General features: G+C 51.8%; 1 protein-coding gene across 3 annotated transcripts in view; it reads right to left on the bottom strand.

Annotated features, from left to right (window-relative positions):
* Positions 1-17,231, bottom strand: part of sm (heterogeneous nuclear ribonucleoprotein L) — a 183,859-nt gene that overhangs the window by 44,675 nt on the left and 121,953 nt on the right. For all 3 annotated transcript variants that reach the window (XM_050180373.2, XM_050180374.2, XM_050180376.2), the window contains exon 5: positions 15,970-16,066. In XM_050180373.2, coding sequence (XP_050036330.1) covers positions 15,970-16,066 — 97 coding nt within the window. The remainder of the gene's footprint in view (positions 1-15,969; positions 16,067-17,231) is intronic.

The raw sequence follows: 17,231 nt of genomic DNA, 5'->3' as shown, positions 1-17,231 counted from the left end.
TTTCTAATCAGTCGCCGGGCAACCGGATCTTGTGAAGGCAAGCGGACTGCGCCGATTTCCCGGGGAGCTAGCTTCCAGTGACCAACACACACAGGCGGCAAGAAAATCCGCTCGTCTTCGGATCAACCCACTCCTCACTTCCGATTACCACTTGGGGGCAGCAGAGGCCGTGTTTTGGTTAAGTTCTGCCCGATTCACGTGTTTTTGTTTTCTTTTCTATCTCACGTCTTAGCGCTATCTCCTCCTCGCCGGACACGCGCGATCCGGTGTTTATCCGATCGCGTCACGGCGTTGAGCTGAGGCGACTCGCCGATTCCCCAGGATGGCAAAGGTTAAATGACAAATCCGTAGCTCTTTGCTGGCGAAGAGCTGGAATCGTGCACATCCGTTTCGAAACAATGGAATCTCAGTTCTCCCTCAAGAGCACACTTGCAGATAAAAATAACCATATTACGCAGTTCAATTGCCGAAAGGACAAACGCGAAACTAAAAAGGAAAGCGCGCTTATGCGGCCCATGGAAAAGACAGCATGACAAACGTTGTCCCCATAATTTTAGAATTGATCTTTATAGACAGACACAGATGCTCCATTTATAGGAAGCAGCAGGGCTAAGAACTGAGCCCGCAAATAACGAGGTTGCTGCAGAAATACCCCCTCCTCCCTTCCACCCGTGTTCCCTTATCTCTGTTTTGGAAAGCAGAAACACGAAAGTGGCACCCAAAACAAAAAAGTAAATCTAGCGCCTACTGTACCAGCCGGTAAAGATAATCTCTGGCGCCCTTTCCCCGCAACAGTTAGAAAAATACACAACCCCGTTCTAAATCCTGGCTTACAGCGAGGCAGAGAACGAACTGCTCCCCCACCTTTTTTTTTTAATATTTAATCTGCGCTGTACACGTACTGGGACATACGCGAAACATAAATTCCGCTCGACCTGACAAAACGAACTAATGTAGAGGGAAAATAAACAAAACCGCTCACAAGTACAACCTTCAAGCCGAGCCGCTTCATAGATCACCAGAAGCGCTAGCAAATCCCCTCTCGCGGCTAAAAAGATGTTTCTCAAGAGCTCGCACAGTTTCAATAAAAAAAATAGAAAAGAAAAAACCTAGAGGAGATCAGTGGATTTTCATTCACTACAAGAGGTCGAGGGAGCCCGTCGTAAATGGAAAAATAATAAAGGCCCACTCGCAGAACAGGCCCCTGACATACCCGCTTCCCAACATGACATCCAATCTCCGCAGAGAAGACAACCATACAGTAAAGCGTCATAACAGCAATACAGATGAGATGGGGGGAAAATGGAGAGATAGAGAGAGAGAGAGAGAGAGAAGGATAATGTAATATCAAAAGGAAATAGAACATTGTGGGAGAAAGAAACGAGAAAAACTCCACCAGAAGCGAAGATGGGCAGGTCATTTTGGCGACGCTCCCGCGATCTGATGAATCGACAATGAATCGCTGGAGCCGACAGTGATGCCCTCCAGACATAAATGGAAATAAGAGAGAGAGAGAGAGAGAGAGAGAGAGAGAGAGAGAGAGAGGCGACAGCTGCCGCGGGCTCTCCAGATGCGGAAGATGCTTTCCGTACAGTGGTCGGGAAACAGCGAGCGACGAGGCGATTGACGTCAGCTTGGAGACGGGATGAAACGATCGTTTTCGAGACGACCGCGCACAATCTCTTCGCCCCGTTCGCTAAGTCCTGCATTTGGGGCCGGCCGGCTATCGGGACACTACATATTACAGCCAGATGGCTCCCGTAGTTTGTAGCAGAGGTGTTATCGTGACATTCGGCGCAACTTCTACCAGATGTGTGCGCAGTCGGCGGCAGCAAACGACCGGGACAGTTGTAGTTTTGGATACCAACAACATTGCGTTATATTCGACGAATTTTGCCAAGTTGGCCTCCCTACCTCTGAGGCAATAAGAGCCGACAAGATGGCGGAATTTGACATCCAGTGTGGCACCTCCAGGGTGTCTACCAAGTTGACATTTCCAAATTCAATCAGTTTTCCAGGTTTTCGCAGAGTGCCTTTGCGAAATTCCCTGAGTGACACAGAACTTTATTTTTATCAAGACGGGCTGACATCATGACGACCGATGTTGTCACTCTTTAGCAAGCATGTTAAAAAATAGAAAAATGACTAATCCGGTTTGAAAAGTAAGGCGTAGTGCTTATTTTATTGAAAAAGGAAGTAGAAAGGAGTGGTTAATAAAATGCACCGCGAATAAAATATACTTAAAAAAAGTAAAGCTCCTTGCAAATTGAGTCAAACATATTTAAATAGCTTTTTCTATCAGCTGATACCAAGCTCATTGGTATGAGGCTCGAACTTTGTTACAAGTGAGATTTAGTGAGTTACAAGTGAGATGTAGCCCGAACGGTTCCCAAGCCCGGACTGCCCTGTGTGTGGGGATTATGCGGACTTCGAACATGTCCTGTGGGGCTGCGCCTCTGCCGGTCCCCCTTTCACCCAAGAGGAAATGATGAAGCTAATTAGGGCCCAGGATCAGACCTCTCAAATCCTGGCAGTCCAGAGGGCTCGCGAGAGGGTCGTTGGTTTCACCTGATGGTCCCCGAGTGGGCCTAGCCGCGTGACGTGGAGTTTGCTTACGTCTATAGTGGACCAAATAAAGTTTCACTCACTGACTCACTCCCTCTCAGCAGCTGGAAAGTCAACCTCAACTGACATGGCACACTCTCAGCCCGCGCACAGCGCCCCAGTGTAGTGTTTCATTGCTTTACAGAGTTTATTTTGGTTTGGATGAGGGACACTTGCATCTCAGTGTCAGCCAACACTGTTTTCAGCTCAAGCTCCTTCAAAGAAGCGGCGGCACACTTCCTTCTCCTCAATGCGTCGGTCCTTTCGCGACTTCCAGATATTTGAAATGTTCAGACCCACAAAAGTCTAAATATGAGAGCGCCTACGTAGAGTATGGTGTTTGGTGCCAGCGCGCATACTCCAAGGGAACGGGCAGCTGTTAAGCCTTCGCCGAGTGTAGAAAGAAATGGAAGCACGAATGACAGAACGGGACTCAATTTGCTCCGACGAGGGATAAGTAACCAGAAAAACGGGAGGCAGCGGTCGCCAGGAAACCGCGATCTAAGTAATCAAGACAGCTTAAGAAAGAAAGGTTCGGAGCTTGGCGATTTAAAAAGGGAAACTGCGGCGCACCGAAGCGCAACTTGAGGCAGCACACGTAAGCGAAACATCAGTTATAACCAAGTAAGGAATGAGAGTTGCGAAGTAATTTAGGGAAAGCTTCGGGCCCGACGAGATTTCGACACGAGCGCGTCGAACAGCGGCGCCGGGGGGGCAGAGGGAATTAATCTGAGCCGGTAGAATCTTCGCGTAGTGCCGTTATTAAAATCACCGGCCGATGTTACCCCGACGACAACCACGGAAGAGAAGGGCACGTTCGGCGGCCGCCGCCGCCGAGTAATAGCAGTATAACGGGGACCCACACGCACACTGTTCTTCAAGAGCGAGAAGGCCTTGGGACATCGTATGGGAGGAACGGTGACACGGCTTTTATAAAAAAAGGCCGTCAGGACAGGATCGTCGGGAATGTCTAGGAGGAAAAGGACGACCGCCGCTCATCCCCACGCCCGTGTGACGTATATATATGAAGGAAAGAAAGGGGGGCGACAACCGGCGCCGAGTCCAAGTCATTCTGGGCATCCTTTCGGATGTGCGGGCGCTAAGGGAGGAAGCACGAGCTTCCTTCCTCCTCCACAGCGCGACCGGGATGAACGAAAAAAAAAAAAATGGCCGCAAGGGAGGCATCCCTTGAATCTTTCATGAGACCGGTGCGGCAGCGAATAGCGAGGCAGACGGCACAGCGGCAGGGACAAAACACAAAGCGGCGGCGGAAGAGTCGCCTTTAGCCCTGAAAAAGCCAGCACGGCGTTAACTCCCCCTAACCCCCCCCCCCCCCCCCCCCCGTCCTTTTCATCCTTTCTGCCCTTCCGAGGCTTCTCTTTGCTATAAAGAAAGCCTAGCGACCCGGCCGTAAGGCGAATGACTTTTTACATACTGGGAGAGACCAACCACCCCGGTCAGAGTAACTTCCTAGGTGTCACAGAGGACGAGCGTGACAGCGCCGCTCTCGGGCGGTCACGTGGTGAGAGGAACAACACGTGACGGGCCGCGTTGTTATACGCGGCTCTTTCCGCAGAGCTGCCGGACGTACTGTACATACACGCGGCTAATTCGCGCTAGTGCTGCGGCAAAATGCACCTTCGGCATCACTGCCACGAGCGTCGGCTTCAGAGTCCTCTGGGGGGCAACTAATTAACATGTGTGAAATGGCAGAACTTTATTGCAAACGGAGAAGCCGGCTTAAGTCGGTACACAGACTGAAGTCGGGTCCGGCTGCGAGCACACGTAGTTGCGCAGCGCCCTCTCATACTATGCACTATCATAACACAACAGAGCGGGACTAAGGGCGCTGATACAGCGCGAGTGGGGCACGCGCAAAGGCGCTACAGCCAGCGAGAAGGAGAGGCTTCCGCATACGTAGGGATCCCGCGAACTCTGCTATCATATTTGCTACCCAGGCCGCGCGAGGGGCCGCCCCGCCTTCCAACCGCCTCCCGTTATCGTGCTGCGCGATCCAGCTGTGGACACGACCTCCGAACACCGGAGCGGACGTGCACGGGCCTCCACCGAGAGCTCGACTCGGCATCTCTCGATACGGCCCACACGACGACCCGCGACTTCGTTGAAGGGTCGGGTGCCTTCCGTCGACCTGGCCCTTCCAGCCAACTTGGTGCCCCAATTTGTGCAGCAGCATAAATTCGAATGCGATGAGTTCTGAAGCTACTCGGAGGCGTTGTGCTGACATTGCAACTTACCATTAGAGAGAGAAAGAGAGATAGAGAGAGAGGGGGGGGGTGGCAACGTCAATTGTTCGTCGAGCCGATCCGCATGCGTTTCATTCAGCGCGCTAAGGACCGGCACCACTCGACGACAGAGTTGACTAGTAGCGCGTAGTAGTCACTAGTAGTGACAGCTGCCCGTGCCGCTTGCGCATAACACCGAGCGGCGATAAGGTACGGACGCACTGGCGTCAAAACGCGCGCGGCACGCCGCCGGCGGCGCGCCGCGTGCCGCAAAACCTGCCCTGGAACCGGTTTGGTCTGCCGCGCAGAGAATGGGTCGAGGAGCCATTTTCGGCGGCTTGCCGCGTGCCGCGAACCAATGAGAGACGTCCGGGCTTTCCCCTAAGCGCCACCTCTTGGCTACTGCCGAAGTTAACTTCCAGCGGCGGCGGCGGAACCACGATCGACGACCGAGCGCTCCGAGCCAGCCGCGACAAACAGCGCTAGTGCTTCGCCTGCGTGCCTTTTGCGCGCGCCGCCGTCGCAACAGCAGAGAAATGACCAAAACGCTCATCGTCGTCAGAACATCGTCGTCTGCATCTGCCATTGCAGGAATCAACGCGATCAGCGCGGTATCTGCTAACCGAGCAAGGAAAAAGCGCGCGACAACCGCGATATCGCGCCTATGCTCGCGCAGTTCGAGACAAGGCGAGATCAGCGCTGTCACGTGACTCCGCGGCGGCCGCCGCGCGCACGACCGATGTGGCCTCTCTGCCGCGCGGCGTTCGTGCCACCGGCGGCGTGCCGCGCGCGTCTTGCCGCCAGTGTGTCCGTACCTTTACGCACCGCGCTCTCCAAGCACGGGAGCTGCGCCTACCTGGCGCGACTCGCCGGGTTTTCGCCACTCTACCGACCGATCCAACCGCAACAAATCACGATTGAAAGCGCGCACTTCCGAGCGCCTTTGCCTTGTTTTTTGAGCGCGCCTCAGAAAAGCAATCAATGTTTTACGCCAGCGCCTCGAAGAAATGCATCACACCCCCAAAACTGTCGCCCGTAGAACAGAGCCTGTTGTGGCAAACACCGAAGGCTCAAGCCACGCACGAGGATATGCAAACGAAGGCAACAGCGGCGAGCCAACTCTGTTTCCTGCGCGCGTGTTCGCATGCGGGGCCTGTTTCCCCCGAAGACTAGAAAACGCGGCGGCCGTTTTTCGTGTGCCCCGAACGTGCCCGCATACCAAATGAGACGCCCGAAACTTGAACCCGCCGCACGCGCGCCCGACGCCGCCTCAGCGTGGAAAGCTACCCGGTGCTCTGCCTCTAGCCAAAACTATGCAGCACCCTGAAACCCCGAGCTGACGAGAGCCGCGAAATTAGAGGAGTGCGCAACTGGAAATGTGTTTGTTCCAGCTAAAGCTGCTGCAGGCGCGCCAACGATCCATCAACTCATCAGAGCACGCGTGGCTCCAGAGCCGGAGTCAAAGGCAGCAGTAGTTTTACAATGAGAGGCAAAATGGTATATAGACTGCGATAGGTATAGTGAAACCTGATTACCTCAAGCAGGCTAGGTGACTACCTGTCGCAATCCCTCTCCCTTTCAAAGAAGAATGCCGTTAAATATGAACATCGCTAACTCTTGCACGGCCCTTTAATATAGGGCTGAACCCCTGTTACGGTTCACTTTGCGCGGCAATGAATGGATCGAATGCCAAACGCATGGCACACGGCGGGTCGAACCGTTACGCTCGTCAACATGAACAGATTTGTCCGTCGTGCGAGGGGAGTATGCGCGGAATGTGTAAATCCGACTCACCTCTTTCGGACACTCAACCCCTCTCCGCCAAGGGGCGGACTCCTGCGACGCGTCCTGACAAAAGCTTGCTGCACTGGGGGCAGCGGAGAAGGAGAACGCCCAGATTTTGGAAGGTATAATGGCGCTTTTCACTGGTCGATTCGGAGCAGGATTTCTTGCTCCGTGGCAACGAATCCGAATTTCACTGGTCGACCTGGAGCGGGTTCGCGCTTTCCGCTGGTCCTTTCGGATCAACTCGCTTCACGACCTTCTCCGATGGTCAACCAGGTTCGAACTCCAGACAAACGCTGTTGAAGATTCACAAAATCCCGTCCCCTTGGTGGCAGCTGTGGGACACGCTACCCTGGGTCCCAACACCACTAACGGAACAAAAAATAAACTATGACTAGGCGGCTGACCTCACCTTCAACGGATATGATTGACCGGGCTCAAAATGTGCCTACCGCCCGCTGGCAAGGCGAAAATCGTCTCACCCTACCGACGCGTCTGCAGTACTTGGTGGTTGTACAAGACGACGATACATTCTCCACTGCATCCAAGCTTGCACGGAGGTGCACGGTTCTAAAAGGTCGGCGACGGGCGAGCGGACGGCCGTGCTGCCTGGCGCACAGGAACAAAAAGACAGGACTAGCAGATTCCAAGACGGGCGCTGCTGTGGCAAAGCGCAAAAACAAAACAAAAAAAAGAAAACCGCATAAGCGTTTCCAAGGCGCGAAGCCCTCAGCGGCTTTCGCCTAACAACCGGCCCGCGCCATCACGAAATCCCCAGGAAGCTGGATACAGCGAGCCCCGCGAAAGAGCGTGCGCCATGAAAAATAGACGAAGCGGAGGCCGGCTCGGCGACGAGGCAAAGAATGCGGCGCAGTTCGCCCGGTCGCGTTAAGAAAAGATGGCGCACGCTTGAGACACGGCCAGAGAATCCCTCCTCCGCACCGACACGGTCCGACGGCGAGGCAACAACGGCGACGAAGGCGCGTCACCGGGAGCCAACAGTGAATAAATCACGCCGCGCCATGGCATGCGCGCGCATATGTAGAAAGGGGCGCCGACATGACCGGGGGGAAGGGGGGGGAGGGGGGCGCTTAGGCCAAAGTGCGGGCGCGAGAGATAATGTTCATATTTAATTTGCGTTCAAAGCAATTTTACTCAGTTTACACTGACAAAGTGTTGACCCAACTAAATTTTCGTTATTTCGGTGAAGAGGTTGTCTACAAGAGACAGAACGAGGGCTGACAGAGGTTTTTGTTGCTCCATAGGTGCTACACAAAAGTTTTTCCGAGCGTCAAAGAAGCCCGCGAGTAGAGACGCAAAATTGCCGCGCGACTAGACGCTCGAGGCACTCTGCGTAAAACGCATGACGTCCCTGCAACCTGGTTACTGGGTATATACTGTCTTATCAAGCCTCTGCTCACGGTAAGAGTAGCCTTTTTTTTTTTTTTTTTTTTTTGGTCGAAAGGTAACTCACAATTGCAGCTCAAATGAGGTTCCTGTCTGGGGTCCCTTTCAGGGAGCTTTCTTTGCTGGCCACCAAGACGACTTAGACTTAATATGTTTGTTCTGGCTCGCAGGTAAAACGCCATTAGGCGATTCTCCGCGCATAAAATACAGAAGAAAGGCGGATACACACTGACACGTCCCTTTGTACTCCGGTATAGACGAGGGTACAGCGGAACACACCGCCGCTAAGATGCCGCCTCCCACCGGCTCCGGCAGAGGAAACGGTCCAACTGAGCAAACAACGGGACAGCGCTTTTCTCTTCCCCTCGACGCAGTTCCGAACGCACCTATTTCCCGAGATGTGCTAAGACGCGAACAACCCGCAGCGGACAATGCGTCGACAGAAGAACAGGGACGAAAAAAGAAAAGTGGCGGGTTGGGGGGGTGGGGGGGGGGGGTGCTTATCCGGAGCAACGTACTCAATCTTCCCGGTCCCGTTGACACACGCCGCGTCGCAACTAGGCACACAACCGCTATAGGGCGAGCCAAGAACCGCTCACGCGCGTGTGTGCTCGCGCGTCAACGGGACCTATCGGATGCGGGAAAGAAAAGCAAAACAAAGGAGAAAGGCGTTTAGCTCGGGTGCTATCATCCGTATTCACACATTGTAGAAACTGCAGCGCTTACCTTCCTACTAACGCGCGAGTCCAGAGGGGACGCAGATATAACTGCAGAGAGGAGGGGGGGGGGGAGGCGCAAGGAAACGCTACTACTATAGACACGGGAAAACTGGATAAACTTAATTTCAAGGTACGGTACAGTACGTTTCCGCTATTTCTGAAAAGTAAACACCACGCAAATATGTCAAGCGGACAACTTAAGCAGGGTGCGCAGAAGCAGAGCCGCAAAACTAAAGCGCACCTCAGGGTCCAGGCGACACTTCTGTGCGTTTTTGTGCCCGCTGCGGTAGCTCTGCGGCTTTCGCATTGCTCGAGGTCGCGCATTCGATTCCGACCGCGGTAGCCGCATTTCCACGAGGGCGACATGGAAAACGCACGTCGACTTAGATTTTGGGACACGTTAAAGAATCCGATTGCGGTTTTGGCACGACCAGCCACGCGCAAACCAATTGAAGTTGAATACCTCTGCCACGACGCGGTGTGCCATGTGAAGCAATGAATGCGCTCAACCCTTACAGAGGTATTAAATGTGGCGCACAACGAAGTCTCAAGCAAACACCTCTCCCTTTGTGTTCTGCGTACTACGCAGACAAACAGCAGCGGTGCACGCGAGGTAATGTTTAACATCGACTCCCTACTCTCGTGTTAGACTAAACGTTGAAGAAATTAAGCTTTCGTCGTCACATCACCGCTAATTATCGTCAAAGCAACCGGCACAGGAACCTTCGCTTACATCGATTCCCACAGTGCGTGGGATCTGCATAAGTTTTCTCACTACGATTGCAAAACAACTATATTCCAGTGGCTTGTCCACGACAGGATGGAAATATTTCTCGGCGAGGCGCACGCCATCTGCACGCGTTCTGCGCGGCGGGCGTCCCCTTCCTCACTATTGAAGGAGTTTTTTTTTTTTTGCTTTCTACAAAACAGCTGCTTTCTCCAAAACAATAAAGCACCACTTTCACCGGTTTTTTTTTTCTTTCTTTTTTGCTCGTCCTACTTACTCGAGACATGCCTGATCGACAGCGTCTAATTCTGGTGCACAGCCAATGCCGCACTTAAATTGACAGCCATGCGACTCTGACATTCAATAACAACAAAAAAAAAACCCGACAAGAAAGGGAAAACAAATACAGGATTACAACAGCGATCGATTGAATGATGCGGGTTAAGTCCCCAGGCAACCAACCCGCAGCTATACAACGCAGCGGAGGGCTCCGGATTTCTTCTGACCGGTCGACCTGGAGTTCTTTAACACGCACTCAAGTCAAAGTAGACGAGCGCAGACGAGAAGTAGACGAGAAGGCCCAGCGCCTAGCGCAACTGGAACGCAGATAAAGCCCATGATGCAAGACGGAACGTCGACTAGCCAGCCGCGGCAAGGCCGAAAATCTCGCGTTATTACTTCAAGAGCGAGGACTCAGAAGAGCGGCCGCTGAAGCAGCACGCACTGCGTCGGGGCACCGTCATGGCTTCCACCACGCTTTACGGCACGAATCGAAGAATCTGCGCGCTAACGAAGCCGGTCAACCGATAGCGAGGGCGCCGCGGGCAATGAGAGAGCGAGAGAAGTCGCAGTCTAGTGCCAGCCGTCTCCTGGGCGAAGGCTGGCGAGGCGGTGCGCAGTCCACTCCAGCCGAACCGGCGCAGAAGGGAACAGTACGACGGCAGGGTCGAAACAAAGCGCCCGGATGAGGAGCCATAGCGTAATCACGTTGCGAGGAACCCCCGGGGAGGGGGGTTCGGGTGACCACAGCTGCGCAGGGCGCTCGGCATGCTACTGTAGGAGAGATATGAGCAGGAGAGAGAGAGAGATAAATATATATAGAGAGAGAAAGTGCGGTAGCGAATGCTCCTGCAGTCTCAGTGGGACCCAGACCACAAGCGCCAACCCAGACATCTCGCCTCGACAGAGGAAACGAACGAAGAAGAAGCTAAATTGAATGAACAGAGAAAGGGAGATAAGAGAAGAAAGACGCGGGGTCGCGCAGCAATGAATAGAAGCGAATAACGCAAATGAAGCGTCTCTGTTTTGTTCTCATCTAAGATTCACACCTTTGCTTTCTTCCCGGCGAACCAAGACAGAAAGAAAAGAAAGGGGAAAAAGCGAGAACAGAAGAATCTCGGGCGACTAGCAACGCGAGCAGCATCTGCTGCGCATAGCTTCCTTTCTCTCGCTCGACGGCTCCTTCGCCGTCCATAATGAAGCCTTCCGTGGCGTTAATTGGAGTGAGACTGCCCAAAAGAAAAGCTTTGGCCGCGCCACGCCGAGGGAAGTCATTACTCGTCGTGAAACAAGGCGCCGGAGGAGCCGCGGTAAAGTGGCCCCGGAATAATCCTTACGCAGCTCGGCGTCGGACCCTTGGAAAGCAGCAGCGCGTGACTATTAAAAGAAAAAAGAGAGTGAGCTGGGGATCGATTCGTGCGTCTTATCAAGGCGGATTCGATCTGGCAGACGCACGTGCAGTAAACTCCGGTAACTACAGTTAACGAAGGTTAAGACAGTATTAACCTCTGCTATGTTTTATTATTATTATTTCTTAATTATAGTCTGAGAGCCAAGTTTATGGTGCGAAGAAATGTTCCTTGCCGGTAGGACGGCAGGGATGATCGGGGAATCAAGAGTGAGACTGCTCTCGGCCGAAACTTACCAGCAACATCCTCTCCGGCACCAACATGCTTCTAATGAGAACATAATGTGATATTCAGGTGTTCGTTTCAGAGTGTGTTAACAGCGCCACAAAAATGTTAAAAAAAAACACAACTAAACATTATAGCTAGCGTAAGTACGTTTCACGGAACCCAATCAAATGAGAGCACCAATTCTATACTCGGTTATTGTTCTGACATAGCTTTAAGGCCGTTTTTGCGTCCGATTCGCGACCCGGAGCGCTCTAAAAAAAAAAAACCGAGAGAGAGAGAGGGAGGGAGAGAGAGACAACAACAAAAAAGACACGTAAATGCCGTAAGTTGCTACGGCTCCCATCAAGCAGTCCATGAGCCCACAACTCGGATTAGAGGCACCGCCGACTAAAGTTTTACTGCTCTCGAAATGAGATCGTCGTGGCTATGTGCCATTGCTTGCTTCAACTGATACCACAATAAACGGAGCAACGCTTTCTGCGCGCAATATCGGGCGAACCGCGGTTGAAACTGCAACTTCGTTCTAGTCTAAATTTCGTCTAGCAGAACGCGCCATTCCTCCTCCGGATTTCCCTCTGCAGAAAGGCGCAGACAAGAGTCCGACGTGCGTCATCAGGTTAGGCCAGTGACCGATACGAACCCACGGAGGCGCTGCTCGCAAAGAAATCTTGCCACAGCGAGCGCATGTTCACCGATACAATACGACACGCGACGGCATCTGCGTTTCCCCGCGCACGGGGAACGCGTCGCGCTTCGTTCGTATACACGGCGTGTTAAAATTAAATGCGTTATGAACCTCGCAGCTCCAGCAATTTTTTTTTCTTTCTCAACATTCCCAATGACGACACGGAACCAGCCTGTAATGTCCCCAAAGGAGGCTGTGTACACGGACGCAACGGCTGCCACTTGGGAGACCAAATGGGAAATAAAGGCGCGGCTACAAGGATACTAAAATACGAATAGTCAAGCTTAGCTGCGCTGGGAAATTACGCTACTCAAATACCGAAAATTCACTTCCACCCCAAGCGCAGGCTTGGTAAGCCAGAGAAGGCGCAACAGCAAAAGAGACGAGTGGCGACGCCACCGTGACGTTCCGGCACTAGCTCGCCGCGACGTCGTCATTGATGTTGACGTCTGCTCAAGCTTAGGTCATCGTTATGGGTAAAGGTCGGTTGCGTGGTATTATAAAAGAGCCAAAGGCACAACTCAAGCAAGTTTCAAGAACCTTTGCTGAGGTATGCAACAGACAAAATAAGAAATACGATGCCTTGGAATGTGCCACGTCACACTGAGTCACGCGCAAGCGCTGGGGTCTCGGCGGGAAGTTGGAGAAACGAAAGCAACCATTTTCTTTTTTCTAACAACCAATCTACTACTACTAAATTAACTCGATGTTTTGAAGGATTAGCTCGTCAGTTCAAGCTGTAGCAGCGTTTCTCTTTAGTGCCCAACTAAAAGAGTACTTCATCAGTCATGGATGATTTCGTGTAGTTCTTAATGTTCATTCAACGATCGTCCCCGTATGTAGTTGCTGCTCTCGGGCGAAATCCAATATACGTTTACTTTCCGTAGAGCTCCGTAATAACCCTCATAGCCGCCCGCGCTTTCTGCTACGAAAGCAGCAGGCAGCGCGTGCTGTTCGATCAGGATAAACGACCTTCGACCGGAGGCCGCACTATGCTGACGCGTCCCTGTAATAAAAGCGCTCTTCGCTCTCAACGGCCCTTCTCATCGCCGACGCTACGAGAGAGAGAGAGAGAGAGAGAGAGAGAGAGAGAGAGAGGAGCAGAATCCCGAGAAAGAACACCCGCGCACACCCTACACAACATGGCGGAAGACTGCTATTGCTGCTATAGCGACAAACGCGGACACCGCAAAGCCTAGGACTCGCTAAAGAAATTTTAAAGAAAGATAAGAAACCGAGACGCCGTGTCAGCACCTTTTCTTCCTCCTTCAACGAGCCTAGATGAGCTTGCGGGGAACACAAGACGGCCGAAGCCGCAGCGCAGAACAATCAAGCGAAAGTGAAGACGAGGCCGCAACGTTTACGAGCAGCCGTACTTTTAACCGCGCAGCTATTTTTACCCGCACTTCCGGACTCTGGTGCAAAGATGCGGTACAGCTGTCTCGCATGATGCAGTATCGGGGAAATGGAGGGCGGGAGGCAATAGTAGTTAGATAGACGGCTAGATAGACTGCTAAGCGGGCAGCGATCAATCTTAAATCCCGTGCAAATTTTGACAGCCGGGAATGTCATTCAGTACATCGGCGAATTCCGCCGCACTGTGAAATTCTGTAACGACCACATTTCGAGCCAATCAGACGGGGCGCCATGGCAGGCCAACCGCATTTATTTATAGACAGCCGAACAGGGAGGAGCATCCTGATTTGACGTCTCCACGCCGAGTGACTCATGAAGCTCAAGGGCGGATGACTCACGGTGGTTACTTACTGTCGAAGTTCCACGTATAGTAAATAAAATTCCCGCAATATGTTCCACGAACATCTCAGTCCAAATTATCACAACAATGCACACATCAAATCACGGTACGACGCACACTGCAGCGAGAGGTGCAGGGCGGACAAATATCGAGGGGCCTCGAGCCCTTCAATGCGAAACCAGAAAGAAAACGGTGCGCATTTTACAACAATGCTCGAAGGAACATACCATTCATTTGAAAGGATGGCTCATTAGCGTAAGTGGGGAAGGAGATACGAAATGAATGTTGAAGCACTGCTTGAATTCCGCTCTCCTGTCTGTGCACTGTTATACTGGACAGCTTGTAGCGAAGTTGAACCACGGAGCTGGACAAGCGTTCTCCGGCAGTGTTTCCAGAACAAGTCTAGAGAAAAATGCGACGTCAGAGTGCGTGGCTTCCCGCAATGGTGTACGTCTTTACCATCACGCGCAAAGACGTTATACAGTGCACCTTCGGCACAGAAAGAACTTGCACTACAAGCGGCACACACTATGTGGAGAGGCCTCTCCACACGACATGCGAGTTCAACTCGAACGTAAGTTTTCTATAGACATGCTACAACGCATAAACACGATCGCGAGCTTTTCGTTCACGCAACGATGGCGCGTACCGACGCCACCGGCAGACACCAAAGCATCGAGAGAGAGTGCTGTGTGAAAGGCAATACGCCATGAGAACTTCATTGAAAGCGAAAAAAAAAAAGGCTCCGATGTGCGTGAGTGAGCAAATGGCGAACGAAACACTACACGGTCTCCACCAATACGAAAGAGAACAGCTAATCCGAATTAAGGCAACCACTGCTAAAAGAGCACAGGCCGTGAACCAAGCTGGCTAAAAATACTTGCGGGGAAGCTATACTTGCAAACAATAGGCCCCTTTGTGTTTTATTTCCGTGCAGATAAGACGACGGAGAGTCGCGAGAACCGTCACGCTTCCTTTTGCGCAGTGCACAGAGGCACGCAATGCGGCGATCAACCCATTGTTAACAGCACAGTTAGCTCTCCAGCTGGTGCGCTGCTCTTGCTTCGGCGCATTCGTTCCCATCGTATTCACGGGACAACGAACAAGGAAAAGGCACAGAAATACACAGTAATCATGACAATGACAATGTGTCAGCCACCATATTTTAATCTGGCCATGTCGAGTTTAACAACAACAACAACAATAATAATAATAATAATAATAATTCACGTAGCAAAATGTTCAGAAATCCCCCTAAAATTTTATGACCATAGGAGATTAATGTATATCTGGCCTAAATGTCACAATATATTTTGCGACGCCGGTAAGCCGGCTTTCCTGCAAATAAAATTTTCCATTGGACCATTCTCTGTTCCAATTACTGTCGGTTCCCGCTCAACTCGGACGTGACAACCTCTCACTACATCTTCCCGAGACGAGACAAAATTTATCCCACAATCCCCATCCTCCACGCCAACTTTATAACAGTGCCGCCCTCACGCGTCTTCGCTGGGACTGACCACTGTCACGAAGTTGGGATTACATATGGCGAAACTAAATAATATTTGGACTCTTCCAATTCCTAGAACATCGCGTGAATGGAACCACTTACCTGGAGCAGCCATTGCCAGTCGTCATCAGTTTCACAATGTTTTAGCAAACATTACTGACTAAGGCAACTTTTCTTTTATTTCTCATTTGACTGGTTGTGTGTACCGTCTCACAGGTTATTACTGTTTGCTTACTATTTCTTTTCTGTGGACTATAATATCGTTAACTCCTACTAGGCAAATGCGTAACCGCTCCCCTACATACTACATTTGGCTGCCATGGAGGGTACGTAAATAAGTAGACAGGTATATGTGGATATACTAGTTCACGCTGTAGCGTAATCGAAACTGTGCTGAAGTAGGAATAACGACGCTAAAAAAATAAATAAAAGAAAGGAGCCCGAATCGATAGCCTGGAGAGTCAGTTACAGGACAACGCGTCGAGTTTGCGTGCCGGCGCAGCAGGCGCACCTCGCCTTCGCCGGACAGGCCCGCCGCAGCTGAGGAGCGCGGTGCACGCAACTGCACGGGGCCTGGACGTGGCCGCCACCATCGCGGCACGGGAAAGGCGACTCACCTTGGCGTACTCGATCTTGAGGGTGCAGCATCCGGAATAGATGTCGGCCCCGTTCAGAGACTTCTTGGCACGCACCGCCGCCTCGACGCCGTCGAACCTTTTTTTGAAACGCTCAGAGTCAAGGCGCAAACTGACAGGACGCGCTTCACCGGGCACACAAAACAACAAACTCGAGGAAACACACACACACACACACACACACACACACACACACACACACAAAAGGCCAATACGCACGAAATGAGAAGGTCACCTTGGAGGCACACATCGCGCGCGCACAATGGTGGCGAAGTCTTGGTAGACGTGCCGTCACACGCGACAGTGATAAATGCTACTAAGGGAAAGTGAGCTCATTCGAAGCCGGCGACTGGCGCGGCAAGTTGCTTTTGGCGTCGCTGAATCAGACTATCAGATTCTTTCCCTTTTTTTTTTCTCTTTTTAGTTTGTCCCGCGCTCCCAGGAATATCGGCTCCTTCCGCTACTCCGATTTCAACACCGACATGCGCGTGGAGATTTGCGATCAACTTCTTGACCCTCCTCCACGCGGACGTAAGTGTCGGAGAGCATCGCACACGCATCGTTACATAGAAGCTCGCATCAATGCAGCACCCTGGAACGCTGTGTAGAGTTCTACGAATGATCCGTGGGTTGACGAGGGGAAATACAGTAACAATTTTACGGCACGCTCAGATGTGCATAAATTTGTACGCCAGACTTTTATGCGCAGAACACGGAATATTCAATCGACGTGTACAAAGCTACAGGCAAAGCTCGAGATTGACTGAAACCAGAAGCGGGCGTGCGAGGGCCTTCCAAATCCGTAGCAAATTTGCAACCTACGCTGACGATGCGCACGGCTGATGAAAATGTGAGAGATGCAAGCCGCTTCAAATCAATACATCAAACTATCTGCATAATAATAGTGACACGCGGGAAAAAGAACACTACAGCATGAAGACCGTGTTTGTATTCAATGATTCGTAACAATTAAACGGCACCCGGATCGATACAAACATTGTGTAGTCTTCTGTACCTTTTTTTTTCTCCTTAAATATTTGAAGAACCTACGGATGATTTTCTTGAACTACAGTCCTTCCTCCAACACTGGGCACAAAACAAGAAACGCGTTTGTGCAATTCGCCGCAGATGTATTACGATGCACCGCCCAGAAGGATCTTCGCCGACTAGCGGATGTAACGCCGAGTTGAATCGTTCTCGCACGCTGGAGCTATTGAGTTTTTGAAGAGAGGCGCAAGACGAAT

The sequence above is a fragment of the Dermacentor andersoni genome, chromosome 7 (assembly GCF_023375885.2).
Source record: "Dermacentor andersoni chromosome 7, qqDerAnde1_hic_scaffold, whole genome shotgun sequence".
NCBI classification, from domain to species: Eukaryota; Metazoa; Arthropoda; class Arachnida; order Ixodida; family Ixodidae; genus Dermacentor; species Dermacentor andersoni.
This window is presented reverse-complemented; position numbering and strand designations above follow the sequence as displayed.